Source organism: Barbus barbus (assembly GCF_936440315.1).
Source record: "Barbus barbus genome assembly, chromosome: 38".
NCBI lineage: Eukaryota > Metazoa > Chordata > Actinopteri > Cypriniformes > Cyprinidae > Barbus > Barbus barbus.
In genome coordinates this window covers 9029616-9046881 of record NC_136716.1, presented here as the reverse complement: position 1 = coordinate 9046881, position 17266 = coordinate 9029616, and the positions used below count along the sequence as shown (strand labels likewise).

The 17266-nt window shown below is 37.5% G+C and overlaps 1 protein-coding gene across 2 annotated transcripts in view; it reads left to right on the top strand.

Moving 5' to 3' along the window:
• The window catches only part of LOC306857856 (mediator of RNA polymerase II transcription subunit 1-like), an 87360-nt gene that overhangs the window by 49679 nt on the left and 20415 nt on the right, over positions 1-17266 (top strand). The window contains exons 9-15 of one of the 2 annotated variants that reach the window (XM_079398090.1): positions 4131-4294; positions 4410-4506; positions 4745-4869; positions 9583-9707; positions 10068-10269; positions 10588-10683; positions 10804-10909. In XM_079398090.1, the coding sequence (XP_079254216.1) occupies positions 4131-4294; positions 4410-4506; positions 4745-4869; positions 9583-9707; positions 10068-10269; positions 10588-10683; positions 10804-10909 (915 nt within the window). Of the gene's footprint in view, positions 1-4130; positions 4295-4409; positions 4507-4744; positions 4870-9582; positions 9708-10067; positions 10270-10584; positions 10684-10803; positions 10910-17266 lie in introns of both variants that reach the window. The other variant, XM_079398089.1, reaches the window with a different exon arrangement.

Here is a 17266-nt window from a genome sequence, read left to right as displayed (position 1 = left end):
ATTGGTCAGGGCCACTATGGCTCATTGCGCATGGCCACATGAATCCCTCTGGGCTTCCCAAAAAAATATGGCCATGGCTGCCCAAGCCTCCTGTCCCATCATGACGCCCAAGGACCCCGATCCGCCAAGGCCGCCCAAGGACCCCGATCCGCCAAGGCCGCCCAAGGACCCCGATCCGCCATGGTCTCCCAAGACTCCTGATCCGCCATGGCCTCCCAAGGCTCCAGATCCGCCCTGGAGGCTTCCCTGTTCTGCTCCAGCCTCCAGGATGCCCGCCCCCCCTCCCCGGTATTATTGTTACGTCGCGGGACGCGCCGTCCGGGAGGGGGAGGTAATGTCACAGAATGGCCAGTCTCACCTTCACTGATCACTTTCACCTGGTCCTCATTAATCATCATGCTCACCTGATCATCGTCACCATCATCACCAGCCACATATAAGCACCTTCACCAGTTCACTCAGGGTCCGATCTTGTACCTGCGACAAGGACCGACGCCCTACGAAGCCCTAGTGCTGAGTATACCTCCCTTATCATTACGTACCTGCTACTTACCTTCTGCCTTGTCCTTCTCCGTTCCCTCTCCTTCATCAGATCCTGTTTGGCTGTTGTGGCTATCCGCTACCTCCCGTAGTCCTGGCACACCGATCTCCAGAGACCTGCCAAGACAAGAGAGACATTATCAGATTCACCGATCACCTATCACCACTATCTGCACGAAGTGTAACTCACCTGGATTGGAGCAGCTATCACCGTGGTTGTGTGACTGAGCACCTGAATAAAGCACTGTTTGTTTTACTTACCTCTGTGTGGACTATTCCGTTACACATAGTCGCCTATATTATATATTATATATTGTGTTTTTTTTTTTTTTTTTTGCTGCTTTGTACATTGGTTATTGGCTATTTCCTGTTATTTTGTTTCATTACCTGTGTCCTGTCCTGTTACTGTCTTTCTGTTGCACTGTGGAGCTTCTGTCACTATAACAAATTCCTTGTATGTGTAAACATACTTGGCTAATAAAGCTCATTCTGATTCTGATTCTGATTCTATGGATTTCAGTTGGGATCACTTATTATTATTATTATTTATTTATTTATTTTTTACAACCTGCCCCGTCTTTGATCACTCGTCTTCAGTTACACTTTGAAAAGTACCGTTTATCTATAATAGGGCTGCCCTCGACTAAAGATTTTTCTGGTCGACTAGTAGTCATTCATTTTAAGCATTAATTGACTAATTGCACGCTTATTAATAAAACATTTAAATCATAATAATGAGCTTTTAATTGCCCTCATAGCCTAATATGCGCTCTAGCGCACGCATAAGCTTGCCACAGCACACCGGCAGATGTAATGATTATGAATGTGTCGGGGAAAAACAGTGAATGCGCCTGTATGCATGTTTCACACGGATTACATAATCTGAGAATATTTTTTTTCCATTTGAATTGGTTTATTTTAAAGTAGGCTAGACCTTTCACTCTCTCTATATATATTTTTCATGCATGTTATGCAAGTATACACAAGAGTTTTGCGTTCAAGTTCACAGAGACCGAGATGGCAGAAAGTGTATGCTGTTTGCTTTCATTATTTTACAAAAGCGCAATGTTTTTTTGTTGTTGTGAGTGACACAAATAAACGTAGAGTCTTTACAGCTTCGAAAGATGTATTACTCTTAACTGTATGAGCAAAAATGAGAGAGTATTTTAAGAGCAAGTGACCACACTGGTGCCTCCATCTTTCTTGCAGTGGCGCGCTACTATTGAACTTCCACATATTTCAGATGATAAGCCATTTTTGAGGTCGATGAATAATAGGCGAGCGTTTGGATGTCCTACCCGACTGCATTAAGACCAGTTGTTAACAATCTGTCCGTCTCAGACTCCGTTACTTTGCCTTCCTTTGGATGTTTTTGTTTGTATTTTTTTCTGCGACTAATAAAATTTTGGTCGACCAAGCCTCTTCTCATTAGTGGTGTGCCATATCATACCGTCCACGATAATAACAGTATAAATTTTTACATGATAAAAAAAGTGTCATATTGCGATATCAATGATAAAGCAACTTGATGACGTATTTACTAGGGATGCACCGATTGTTCGGCAATCAAAAATAATTCAAATAATTTTGGCTGCCGAACAATCAAAAAGACAGAATAAATTGTACTGAACAATGACGTGACGCAATCAAATAGAGGCACGCACTAATGCAGCAAACACATCTACAGTGTGAAAGTATTTAAAACTGTCCGAGAAAGATGCAAAAATCATTACAAGCACCGACAGCGAGAGACTGTTTAGTACTGCATCGCATGTCTTCCATGAGAAGAGGGAGGGGGTGGTTGTTGCTGGTTACTGTATGATGATTAAAATAGCGAAATGGCCTTAAACAATTAAATACACTGCAGAACGTTATGTTTTCTAATACATGCATGAATTGCATTCAAACAGTGCTGCAGGAGCTCACTGCGCTGTCTCGTTAGCCACGGTTCAAAGTCCAAACCGCGAGGGAAATCTGCGCTGAAACTGTGTTACTCGTCACTTGCTCAATAACACTTTTATGAATTTTTACAAGGCATGTGACAATGTGATGCCTGCATCTTCCCAAATTAGTAATGAGAATAATTTATAAATCTGCAGGCAACAAAAAGCACTGAGGACTTCTGCGGGTTTCCGTCAAAATAAAAGCTCCATCAACATCCGTAAATGTTAGTATTGTAATATTACTGTTGTTCTGTTAAATAAAATTAAAAAGTAAGACAATAATAATGATAATAATTACAACAGCTCTATTAATACATTTATTATAATATTCACACATGGTGTTCAAATTGGGATCTGTAATATTTTCTAATGTTTTAAAAGAATTCACTTCTGCTCAGCAAGGCTGCATTTATTTGCATGCCTGATTCAAGGAGTTCTCAAAAATGGCCACAAAATATTATTTAACAAACTTGTTAATTTTAAGTTAAATTGTGATGCTTTGGTATAATGTCTGCTAGAATGTTTAAAAATGTTCTGTGTTAAATAAGTATTTTTAAATTGTTGTTTTGTATTAGTGTACAATGTTTAAAAAAATAATAATGTATTCCATGTATTTGACACATTTGAACATTAAAAAAAAGAAAGTAACGCAATAGTTGCTTTCCATGGTAACTGGTTACTTTTGTAATGATGTAACTCAGTTACTAACTCCGTTACTATTTGTGAGAAGTAACTAGTAACTATAACTAATAATTTTTTTTTTTTAAGTAACTTGCCCAACACTGGTCACTACTATTGCACTATAATACTGCTTCTGCCACCTTATGACAATAGATTCACACTTCAAATTAAGGTAGTCTGTCATCAGTGACAGTAGCTCATTGGAAAAGGATGGAAAATGCCCTTCATTGTGTTTGCACTAATAAATGCTGCTGCCTGCCAGCTGCAATCACCAATAAAACGTTGTTCCATATTTTTTTGTATATCGTCATAAATATCATTATCACAAATATTCTTGAAATATCATGATATAATTTTGAGGCTATATCACCCACCCCTACTTCTCATCAACTAAAAGTTAGTCGACTATCAGGGGGCAGCCCTAATCTGTAATTAATTCATAAATTCATTCTTGCTGCTGTATGAGTTGATTGATATATTTGTGAATATTTTCATTTTAAACATACAGCTAAAAAAGGCAACTTCAGTCTACAATTCCTACAAAGCTTTGAGAACATAATTTTACATTCAATGTAATTGATTAGTTATTCATCATTTTTATGACATGCTTTTGATGCAGTGGTCAGAAGTTATTTCATTATGTAATGGACTGAGAGTAACAATTTTAATTTAGATAAAGTGGCTTCAGTAGCTGTTCAGTCAGGCATACTCTACATATAGAAATAGAATTGTTTTGTGCAAGCACTGACCTCTGATGTTTACGATTCCTTGTTATAGATAAACATGTTTTAGAGGCCATCATGAAGCCAGTTTGTGCTGCCTTTTCTGTACTGCAATCATGCAAAATGTTTTCAGACAAGTCACCTGTTCTGTATCTGTGTTGACACTCAGCACCATCGTGTATAATAGGAAACCACTGTAATTATTTTCGAAAGGGTGTGATTACTCAATCAATTTCTACCATAGGATAGCAACTAATGCCAACACTGTGGAGACAATACTTCACGGCAGTGTGGGTCTGTTGACGGCGAGGAGCGGCGGTCATCTAGTATCTCTACAGTGTTATGTTTCTCCAAATGACATCTTTGAGGAGGGAACAGGAGCCCAACTGAACTATACTGATGTCAATAGTAAGAAAACAGTGTCAACAAAAATAGTCGAATAGATTTACTTAAAAAAAGTTTTTATAATTAAAGGACATTGGTTAATATCTTCTCTTGTGTTCCACATTTCCTCGTACTTTAGGTGTGAGTGTGTCGGTGACTGTTGAGGGCACCACATCGGTTTACAAGTTACCCATCGCTCCTCTTATCACAGGATCTCATCCAGTGGACAACAAAGGGTCAGATTTACAAAGAATTAAAGTTCTATTAAAAATTAAAATTTTCTCTAACATGGTGTAATCTGGTGTAATTTCTTCCATGGAAGAGCAGAATTTTCTTGCCTATATGACTTGTGCATTATATATGATAGCTTTGCATGAGAAGTATGTAATGGTTGTTCCACTTGTCTTGTTAATGATTTATTAACTGTTTACTTGAGGCTTCATTTTTCATTCATGAGATTTCCCCCCCCTCTAGGACTCCATCATTTTCTTCTGTAACAAACTCGAACTGTGTAGATTTACCAGCATGTTTCTTCCTGAAGATGAATCGCTTGATGCCATTCTCTTTATCATATATAAAAAAAATGGGCAGTACTACAGGTATGTATATAATCCTGTTTGAAACCTTAGGTGTAGAATTGATCTTAAAGGGGTGGTTGACCTTTTTTTTTTTTCTTGGCTGGATTGTGTTTATGGGGTGCAGTCAAACATGTGTTCATGCTTTTTTTTTTATAAACGCATTTTTTCACATAATTTACCTTCATTCCACACCTCTCTGTCCCTTCTCCTCTAAACGCCCCGATTATTTCCTGGTTTTAGGAAGCCCCTCCCTCAGAAATATGTGAAGGGCTCTGATTGGTTAGCTGGTCCAGTGTGTTGTGATTTGCTTAACCGCCTCTACTGCGCATCTGAACGTCCCGCCCCTCAGCTCAGCGGCATGTGCTCTGGTTGTATTGTAAACAATGGCGTCATCTATATTGCTTATCAATTTGAGCCCAAATTAGACGCAGAGAATATTAGTGAAGAGGATCGCGTATAACCTGTGCAAGCACGGCTTTTAATAGTATGTTTTTTTTGTTTGGTTCATACTTTTAGAAATTTTGTTATTTGTAAGTGCTACTACTGTTAGCTTTTAATATACGGTTTTATCCTAATTAAAGTCCATGTATAACGCTTCTCATAGCTATGTGAAAATAAGTGTATAATTGGAATAGTTTGTTGGAGAGAGAGAGATGCAGAGCATGTGCACGAGTAACAGTATTAAGAACCGCTGCTTTAAAACATACTATTTTGAAACTTGTGAATCCATTAGAATCGTTAGAAGATAGAATCGCGATTCATATATAAATAGATTTTTACGTGCACCCCTAGTTTTCTCTTCCTCTTCTCTAAAGCAGCGCAGCATGGCCTCGCCCCCTTTGCTGAGTGTTCCCGGGGGCAGGGTTTATATGGGTCTGTGACGTATCGGACCTGGGAAGTAACTCGTTGTAGTCCCTCACCAGTCTTTTTGTAGGCATTAAACTGCCAGAATTTTAAAAAACGATATCTCCGTTTGCATTGAACTTTCAGCATTGTAACTTTGCAGATATTGTTTATGCTCAAACATCAATATTACACATTAACTAACCTTAAAAAAAGTGAAATCGCAATCAACCACCTCTTTAAGTTAGATGTTTTGAAACTAAACGTGGATGACTGTAGTTGACTGCTATATCAAAGGGGTTATTATTATTACTTATTATACTTCTGCTATTAAAGGGATAGTTCACCCAAAAAGGAAAATTCTGTCATTAATTACTCACCTTCATGTCATTCCAAACCTGCAAGACCTCTGTTCATCTTCGGAACACAAATTAACATATTTTGATGAAATCTGAGTGTTTTCTGACCGTGCATAGACAGCAACTACCATGTTCAAGGCCCAGAAAGGTAAGGACAATTCAACAATTTCTTCTTCTGAACACTTCTCTTCAGAACAGGGTTCTTACGGTCATGAAAAACCTGGAAAAATCATGGAATTTTAAAACCGCAATTTCCAGGCCTGAAAAAGTTTTGGAAAAATAAATAAACACAGAAAGTTTTGGAAAAGTCATGGAAATTTATTTCACAAATCTCTGTATAGCAGAGTTATGTTTAATCAGGTCCTGAATTTCGGTGTGGGATTGCACATAGCCTATAGCCTATCACATAGTTTGCATAGTTCCCGCAGATTTCAAGTTTAAAATGAGGGAAATTTATGCACACATTTATTCAATATAGCATGTAGGTTAGATGATTAAATAAATTCACACAAACTGTCAGATTAAATCAGTCATTTGAAAACCGCGTGAGCAGGCACCAATTTGTTTCTGCCAGTGGGTGGAATAAATAATACATTATTTCTATGAAGTTGTGCTTCGCTAAAAAAAAAAATTATAATAGTAATATAAATACCTGTTTACAAAAAGCACTTATTCACAAGTACACAGGACAAAGTTTGAGGGCACACACGTAATATCTGAGGGAGCGCAGAGCCCCGATCACTATAGGAGAGAAAGCCCGCTATATAGTGCTGGTGCCCTCTCATATTACAATAATGCACTCTCGTCATTTGCCATTAAAATCTCAAATTAACTTTAAAAGCAAGAATAAAGTCATAAAAGCTGCAATCCATTTCTTATAGGTTAACATTAACAGAGACTATCTTGTGTTTTTCTGTGGGTTTTTCACAGGATGAAATTCAGGTCCTGAGTTGAACTGATAATATTAGTTCAATAAATTAAAATATTCAGTGCTGTGATGAAATGTTTTCTGCATGGAGTAACGGCATGGCAGTTGCAGCTTGTTGTAATTATTAAAGCAAATAGAAAGCAAACAAGTCTATGGAGGAATATTCAGGAATTCAAGGAATTGCAAATTGTATTTTCTATTGCGTTTTCCATATGTGGATGCATAACTTGTTACAATCGCAAACGCACAATGACTGCCACATTTCAAATGAAAAAGCAAAGTCCATTTGCAACTGTTTTTCCCATGTCTTATGATTTATGAATCTGTCATATTTAATGTAGCATTTGGACCAATCGGACACAGTTATTCATTATATTTAATGAATAATCCAGCAAACCCTCTCATTCAACAAACAATCTGTGAGGGTCTATGGACCCTTCCCCCCAAAAGAGCACCCTAAAGGGCTCAGTTACCAGGGCAACCCTTCTGAAACCCTAAACGAAACAAAACTTTCCTCCTTGTCACTCATAGACAAACCTTTGTACAGATAAGCATGCATCCCATTACATTGTGTGTATAATTTTAACTAGTATAGTGTCTCTTGCATTGTATTTTGTTTTATGCATGCTTTATGAGTGAAGTACTAGTTAATGTAACCCCACATATATCGTGTCTCCTACAAAATTAATGCTCATTTGATGACGCACATTTTGGTGTACACCACCTTCTCATAGAATGCCAGGTGTGTGTGTAATTTAATCAAAGTATAGACTGCCAGAGCCTTTCGAACCATGCTCTCAGACAAAGGGTCATAAAACCCCCCAATATTTCCATTATCCCGCTTGGAAAGTCAGCCTTTCTCATTGGTCAAGCCCATCCTGAAAGGTGTGACTCTTCCTGGACTTTAAAGGGCTCACGCACAGGTCCGCTCTTCTTCTGCTAAATCTTCCGATTGCTGCCTGTGTGGTTGGACTCACGGAGCGCCTGAGCGGGCGCGCCCGGCAGGCCCCAACATAGAGCCGTGTGCGGTCTTCCCAGCCTCGAGAGATGGCTCCTGAACACTGGAGTTTAATACCACTGGAGTTCATCTTCACTCAACCCTGGAATTCACCATCATGGAAAGGCCCTCGCTCAGACATTTCTCTCACCGCTCCTGGCAGTCTTTGCATCTTCATCTATGGATTGCGGCCTGCAGTTCCACTGCGGCCCACAGGGCCAACAGGCCCCATTTTACACCCAGCCATGTTCTTACTTAGAGAGGACTCTCTCAACCCCAACAAGTCAAGAACAACCTCGGAGTTTCAAGAGATTGCAACTTCGGCCATCGAATGGAACCATCCAGACCTTCTTCAGAAGCTTCACAGGACTCTCGTTTATACTATGGGGCATGCTTTATTGGGAGGTGACGTCACTCACAGACGACCGTGTAGAATGCTTTGATCAATCCCCTGCTAACAGCGGGAGCAACAATAGTACCCCCAGTAGGTCAATAATCACTATCACCCAAACGATTTTCACCTGTCTCAACATCTCTCACTGTTTCTCTCACTCCAATTGATGCAAGTGAGTAAACAGACAAACACTCCCTTAACGCATTAAGCGTTTTTATTTGAGGTAAAAAAAAAAAAAAAAAAAGACTGTATTGTATTGTGCCAAGAAGGTTGTCTGTTCGTTCACACAGGCACAAACTGATAGGCAGCTGCCTTTAGCGAAGCCTTTACCTCCATTGATCAAAGCATTTGGCACAATCGTCTGTGAGTGACGTCACCTCTCAATACAAACACGCCCCATAGTATAGTCCCGTCCCTCACATTGATTGACAGCTTTCTGTGTAGACATCGGAAATTCAAAAACAAAAGGAATTGCGATTCCATTTGAGTTTTGGCAGGTTACAGGCATGATGCAGAGAAAGTGAAAAAGCAAATTAGGTAATTAATATTGCAATTTAAATATGACAGGCTCATAACTCATGGGACAAGACATGGGAAATACAGTTGCACAAATAGATACAAATACAAATAGACTTTGCTTTTTCATTTGAAATGTGGCAGTCACTGTGTGTACGCGAAAGTGAAAATGCAAGTAACTGTAATGCAAGATTTGCAATTGCATTTGGATTGTCACAATTTATGCGTCCACATGTGGAAAACGCAATTGAAAATACAATTTCCAATTTCTCCTGAATATTCTTCCATACAAGTCACATTAATTGTAATTTATTTTAGTTAACGTATGCTATGATAAATTTGAACAGATTTTTTTTTATTGTTGTAAAATAATGGAATATTATAGGTCATGAATATTGTCTCAAAAGTCATTGGTACACGTGTACGAACCTTTTCAGAATTTTCATTTTTGGGTGAGCTGTCCCATTAATTTGTCTAAATCAGTTGTTCTCAATTCCACTCCTGTTCCACTGCTCTGCTCATTTTGTATGTCTCTCTTAATTGAGAACCATTGGTTTAAATGACAAAATGAAAATCATTAAGTATATCAGAAATTTTTATTTAAGTGTGAGCTAATAATGTAAGCTTTGCTTCTGTTTATTTAAGACCACATGAATTTAGTTCTACCTCTCTATTTTTTAATTCTTTTTTCTTTTAGGTATACCTGTTTTTGAGACAGTGCCCACCTTGTTCCCACTATATGATCTCATCATTAAGAACCAACTTCATGAGGAGGGAGAGGCCAGTCCTCCTGCTTTGGCCAAATCAATGCGTTTTTATGCAGTGAGTATTAGACATTTAGACAACATTTTATTAGACATTTAATTTTACTGTTTGTTGATTCATCTAATTTTCTCTCTGTCTCTTGATAGATAGATAGATAGGTAGATAGACCGTTTTTATTTAGTTTTCAAATAGTGTCTATATTGACACATTTTTAGACCAGGTCAAACAAGTTTTAGTGAGCCAAAATTGGTGAGCAAATAAGTTCATGTCCATATGCATTTGTCAACTACCCATATATTCTGAACAGAACATGATTCCTCTATTGTATAAATAATTAACCACAGTCTATTAAAACAGCATATAATTATAACTATGTCCATCTGATTCTCTGAATGCATTGCCTTTCTGTCTGATTAGTCTTTACCAGGACAGCAGCATTGTTATTTCCTAAATGGTGATGCTCCAGTGCAGGATGGGAGGTCTCTTCAAGGAGCTTATGTTTCCAAGATTCCTTTTAGACATCCTGCTCAGGTGCCTGCTCTTCTCGACATTATAAGACACCAGGCTGCTTACAACACGCTGATTGGTAGCTGCGTAAAAAAAACTTACATTAAGGAAGGTGGGTGTGTTGTCTTTCATAATAATTATGTCCATAGGAGTTGGTAGATTAGTAAACATGCTTTTGCCAGTACTTGATGGAACATTCAGATTTACTGAAAATGCACTACCTAAAGAGGAAAATATGATTGCAAAATATGGTTGCATAAGCAATTAATTATTCTGACAATTATTTATTTAATATTGCGTGGTATTATATTTTAGTATTAGCAACAAAAATACTTAGTAACTTTATAAGACTGCAAAAAGTGTTCTAGAAATACAAACAAATATCAAGCTGTACACTTGAACAATGCACATCATTTTACATTTTTAGCAGATACTCCTGGACTGCTCCAGTTTGAAGTGTGCCCGCTAAGTGACTCAAGCTTTAGTGTGTCTTTTCAACACCCTGTAAATGAATCACTTGTCTGTGGTAAGGAAACCACACTTTACATTTTAGTGTTGTTTTACAGTGTCAACAAACATAAGTATGAGCTTAAGTTACCACAGTTTTGCCAGGTCTGATGTCTGACTCAGTCTGTTTTTCTCTCAGTGGTGATGGAGGTGATTGACTCGAGACAGGTAGCCTGTAAACTGTACAAGGGTTTATCTGATGCTTTGATCTGCACTGATGACTTCATTACTAAAGTTGTCCAGAGGTAGGTATAACAGATGGCAGATGCTTATCTTGAAGACTTTTTATATATATACGTATATGTGTGTGTGTGTGTGTATATAGTCGCATGATTTTCTGCGATAAATAGCATTTTTTTATGACAACAGTGCAATAACATTTGGTTTGCAGACACTTTAAACAAATAAGGTGTTTTTCTTACAGCAGTATTCCTTTTACATAGTAGCAGTTAAAATATTTATTGTAAATCTCAACTTATAACATTAATGTAATCAAATCAATTTAAATATAAAACCAAATCTATTTGCCACTGCCAGGGCATTAACATTTTTATAGAAAATATTTTATAGTTTGTTATTGAAAAACAAGTTATGCTCAGAGTCCAGAGCCTCGGTCATAACTTTATAACAGGCACCTTCCGACTAGAGACCTGCACTATCGCGGGACCCAACGCAGCAGAGTGCGGCGCAGGACAACACTTGATGGGCGAGTGCGGGTAGAGATTCGTGTATTCGGGAGAATAAGGGTGTGCTCACACTAGGCAATCAAAGTATTTTTTAGTTTGTTATTGAAAAACAAGTTATGCTCAGAGTCCAGAGCCTCGATCATGACATTATAACAGGCACCTTTCCGACTAGAGACCTGCACTATCGCGGGACCCAATGCAGCAGAGTGTGGCGCGGGACAACACTTGATGGGCGAGTGCGGGTAGAGACTCTTGTGTGCGGGATGCTGGAGAATAAGGGTGTACTCACACTAGGCAATCTTAACCGTGCCTTAGCGTGTTTGACTAGTGTGATCACATTTCTGAGCAGCAAGAGTAATAGATCTGTAAAGCAATATATTGTGAGAGGGCCATGTGTTACCGCGTCCCAAACGACTCAAAATAATAAACCACAAAGTTAACAAAATTATGCACTCCACTGTGCTGAGCGAGAACGCTTCTCTGCTGTCTTCATGTGCTATTGGAAACTTCCTATTTCCCACTTATGACGTCATGATTATGAGCACGTTGCATTCTTTTCTGTTAAAAATAACAGTGAACAGTGGTTTGTGAATGTTGATGCTAAGCCTAAATAATTTTATCGGGAGTGTTAAAGTGAGCGCTGCTGCAGTCTTAGGCCCACCCCAAATGTTGTCATTGGTTGAGATGCTTGATGACACACATCCCAAGCCAGTACTGATCAACATCCCACCCCTCCTGTGACCCATGGTTTGTCTGTATGTGTTTTCAGAGCCAGTGAGCAACGGACTGTCGTAATAATAAAAACTGCGTTAATGCGCGATTTAAAATAATTGTCAGTATTAATCAAATAATGTGTTAACGTGATAACGCGTTAACTTGCCCAGCCCTTATATATGTGTGTGTAAATATGTGTGTGTGACCCTGGACCACAAAACCAGTCATAAGGGTCAATTTTTCAAAAGTAAGATTTATACATCATCTGAAAGCTGAATAAATAAGCATTGATGTATGGTTTGTTAGGATAGGACAATATTTTGCCAAGATACAACTATTTGAAAATCTAGAATCTGAGGTTGCAAAAAAATCTAAATATTGAGAAAATCGCCTTTAAAGTTGTACAAATTAAGTTCTTAGCAATGCATATTACTAATCAAAGTTTTGATATATTTACAGTTGGAAATTTACAAAAAATCTTCATGGAACATGATCTTTACCTAATGTCCTAATGATTTTTGGCATAAAAGAAAAATGTTGACCCATACGGTGTATTTTTGGCTATTGCTACAAATATACCCCAGCAATTAAGGACTTATTCTTGGGGTTGCATGACTACTGATTTCTGCTAGTCGATTTCTTATTTAAAAAATGCTCAAGTTACTCGACTACTCGTGGTTCATGCTACTGTTAATGAAAAGACGTGAAATAGTTCTTATCAATAAACATTTATTAATTCATAGCCTAATGCAACAATTACATACGTAAGTTGTCAAAACTTTAAAACTAATTATGACATTACATATTTTAATTGTCATGTAACAGGCAATATTTGTATCTGTATTTGTATCTGTAACAATCACAAAATTATTCGTATCTGCATTCGGATAAAACCAGGCGTTATACAGTTATTTGATAAGACTGTTATGACTATCTTTTTTTTTGTAGTTATCACTGAACAAGTATGCCGTGTTAAACTAAAATAATTATTAATTTCTAAAAATAAATTTATTATGCAAGCAGAGATGAGACTCTTGAGAACGAGCTGGTTTGGTTTTTGAGAGACTGAGATGCGCAACGCGGCTGTTTGATTGGTGAGCGCGCTGTGCTTATTAAATTAATTCGTATCACATCATAGCCTAAGGTTTAAATTATTGCCTTTTAAATATACACAAATAATAGAATGTGTATGATGTATTTTTATAGCTGATATTACTCTTGCCAAGCTCTGATTTCTGAGAGATGCACGGCGAGGCAATAGCAATGCGGCGTTTGATTTGCGCTCTTTTCATTCATAAAGTTTACATTCATTCACTTCACACACTCATTATTACGTGACTTTAGAGGTCTGTGTATAATATTGCGCTGATCCCCTGGCTCACCTGTGATCTGGCAGACTGTGCCAGCCTCAGCCAAATATTCAAGCAGAATTATTCCTTATCCGTTATTCATTTTTGAAGCCATTATCCGTGCCATTACGAATAAGGTATTCAGCTTCGGGCACACCCCTAATTATTACATTACATATTTAAATTTCACATGTAACATAGCTAAAGTCATAGAAAGTAACAGCTACATGCAATTTTGTAATCCTAAAACTTATTTTTACGTGCCGCAGACTTGAGCGAAGCGCGAGTGAACGCGATCATTCCTTCCTCTGTACTACTAGTTTTATCGTGAATAAACAAGACCTGCCTCATGTAATTACTCAGTCAGTGTTCCAACCACGGAAAAAGACATCAACAAAACAGCGTGGAAATAAAATGTCATGTAGCATTTCATTTACCTCAGCGAGTCATCAGTGTCCACAGCTCTTAAGTTCACCAGAGAAATGAAGTCTAGAGAGCATTTCGCGAAATATTACACCATATACTCATATTTTATTTTATCATACACCATATTGTATTTTACTAAACCGGTTAGTCTTAATTATTTAATTTATGTTAAATTAATCTGTTATGAAACATGCTATGACAGCCAGTGTGTAATTGAATATATTTTAACAAATAGCCTAGAAATGGTATTATTTATAAGTTCATTTAAAAACTGCATTATGTGCAATTTACATGTTTGCATACAATGTTTTTTAAAGTTGAGTGTTGATCATTTATTTAAAAATAAATAGTAATTCAATTTAAATTTAAGTTTGGGTTGAGTTGTTAGGCCTAATTGTAACCTTATAATGTAAAAGGGCTCCCTATAGTTTTAAACATAAGCTGAGGTAGATTTTTATCACTAAGAAAATTTAAACTATAACTGAATGTATTTAAAGGTGTCATCAGTTGCCCATTTTCCACAAGTTGATATGATTCTTTAAGCTCTTAATGAGAAGTCTATAACATAGTTTGGTTAAAATGTCTCAGTGGTAGTGTAAAAAACACCCTTTTAACCTTGTCAAAATTAGCCCTTTTTAGAGCGAGCCATTCTGTTACATTTGCCTTTAAATGCTAATGAGCTCTGCTCACCCCACCCCTCTCATCTGTGGGGTGACTGTCACCCGGTGACAAGCTGTAATGTTTTCTTTAGCCGCTTTTAGCCATGAAAGTTGCTAACTAGCACATTATTAAGAAAGGCGATTTGCAAAGATGCATTAAAAAAAAACCTTATATTCACTTCTGCTGTTGGTTGAAGCTGGATCACGAATGATTCGCTCGAGCATAGACGCATTTATGTAGATCGCCGGGCGCATTTCATTAAAAAATTAAAGTAACGTTAATCCTCTGCATCTTCAGAGGCTCAGATGTCGGGAGTAAATGACGACTGCTATGTGCATCCAACAACAGAACACCTTAATTGCTTAGGAGGCATGTCTTCCCCTGCACTGGGGTCGACACAATGGCGGTCAGACTGTTTACAGCTTTTTTAGGGCGGATCTAAGGTAAGATGTAGGACTGCCACAAATTATTATTTTGATAATCGATTAGTGTAACGATTATTGGAACGATCAATCAACTAATCGTCGATTATTTCACTGATTAATCAGTAGACTTTGATTTATTATTCGGTTTTTGCAATTAGTTAAAATATTAAGTTATACATATTCTAACATAAAGGTCACTTCAGCTTTAGAAAAGCATATTATGTAATTACAATTATTATACAATTAATTGGTAACACTTTACAATAAGGTTCATTAGTTAACATTAGTTAATGTGAACAAAGAATGAACAACACTTCTACAGCATTTATTAATCTTAATTAATGTTAATATTATCATTTACTAATGCATTTATAAAAATCACAAGTTGTGTTTTTTAACATTGGTCAATGCACTGTGAACTAACATGAACAAACAATGAACAACTGTATTTTTATTAACCAACATTAACAAAGATTAATACATAAATGTAATAAATGCATTGTTCATAAATGATACCTTATTGTAAAGTGTTACCAATTCATTATACAAATAGATGTATTTGGCACACAAAATGAGATGCCAGACAGAGACACTCACTCACCATTTAATTAGCTACATGAAAAGTAACTGAATGACACATTATTCTGCCTAACATCTCCTTTTGAAAGTCATATAGATAAGAAACAAAATATAGGAAAGTGATAAGATGTTTTGGATAAACTATTTTATCCACAACATATTGTCTTAAAATACCTTATAGGGTAATGATAACCAAAACAGCCCTTAGCTAGATCAAGCTTTGATCTCTGTAAACCAAACTGTCACTTTAATGAAATAAAAATTTTTCCCACTAATAAAAATATTTTAGCATTAGCTAGCTCCACTGGAGAGCTGCTTTATAACAGAAAATCAAGTTGTAATTCTAACTGAAAACACTGACTCAGGTTTTTCATGTTTAATACTGTGAAGCTGCTTGAATTAAGGCTATCTATTGCATAAAGTACTGTAAATAAACATGATGTGACCAGACTTTACTGGAGTAATGTTACGTTACTGAAAAACAGAGCTCATGCAAACATCCACATCGTTGTAATCAGATGCATTTTTAACTGCTGCTTTCACATTGCTGTCAGTTTTTGTTTTGTTTATTTCGTTACTTAGAAGAAAGCGCACAATATATATTTACATATTCATCCAAACGCCGCTTAGGTTTGGATGCATTTGCTCTGAAGCGCTGTGTCTTCTCTTGAATTGCATCCAGGAGGGCTGAACTACAGTATTGCGCTACAGCGCCACCCTGGTCAAACCACAATATTGCAGGCTCTTACATTAGCTCATATGAGATCAAACGACTACTCGACAACAAAAATATTTGTCGACGTTGTCGATAATGTCGACTAATCGTTGCAGCCCTGGTAAAATGGCCGTTTCAATCAACTATTGTGGGAGCGGCCTTTAGAAGCTGAGAATGGCCTGATTTGAAAAAGGGGATTTTACTTATAAAGATTAAAAAAATACCACTGGGTGGATTTTTATTATTACAGTTGGGCAAAAAAGTATTTAGTCAGCCACCAATTGTGCAAGTTCTCCCACTTAAAAAGATGAGAGAGGCCTGTAATTTTCATCATAGGTGCACTTCAACTATGAGAGACAGAATGGGGGGAAAGAATCCAGGAAATCACATTGTTTGATTTTTTAAGAATTTATTTGCAGATTATGGTGGAAAATAAGTATTTGGTCAATAACAAAAGTTAATCTCAATACTTTGTTATATACCCTTTATTGGCAATGACAGAGGTCAAACATTTTCTGTAAGTCTTCACAAGGTTTTCACACACTGTTGCTGGTATTTTGGCCCATTCCTCCATGCAGATCTCCTCTAGAGCAGTGACGTTTTGGGGCTGTCGCTGGGCAACACGGACTTTCAACTCCCTCCAAAGATTTTCTATGGGGTTGAGATCTGGAGACTGGCTAGGTCACTCCAGGACCTTGAAATGCTTCTTACGAAGCCACTCCTTCGTTGCCCGGGCGGTGTGTTTGGGATCATTGTCATGCTGAAAGACCCAGCCACGTTTCATCTTCAATGCCCTTGCTGACGGAAGGAGGTTTTCACTCAAAATCTCACGATACATGGCCCCATTCATTCTTTCCTTTACACGGATCAGTCGTCCTGGTCCCTTTGCAGAAAAACAGCCCCAAAGAATGATGTTTCCACCCCCATGCTTCACAGTAGGTATGGTGTTCTTTGGATGCAACTCAGCATTCTTTCTCCAAACACGACGAGTTGAGTTTTTACCAAAAAGTTCTGTTTTGGTTTCATCTGACCATATGACATTCTCCCA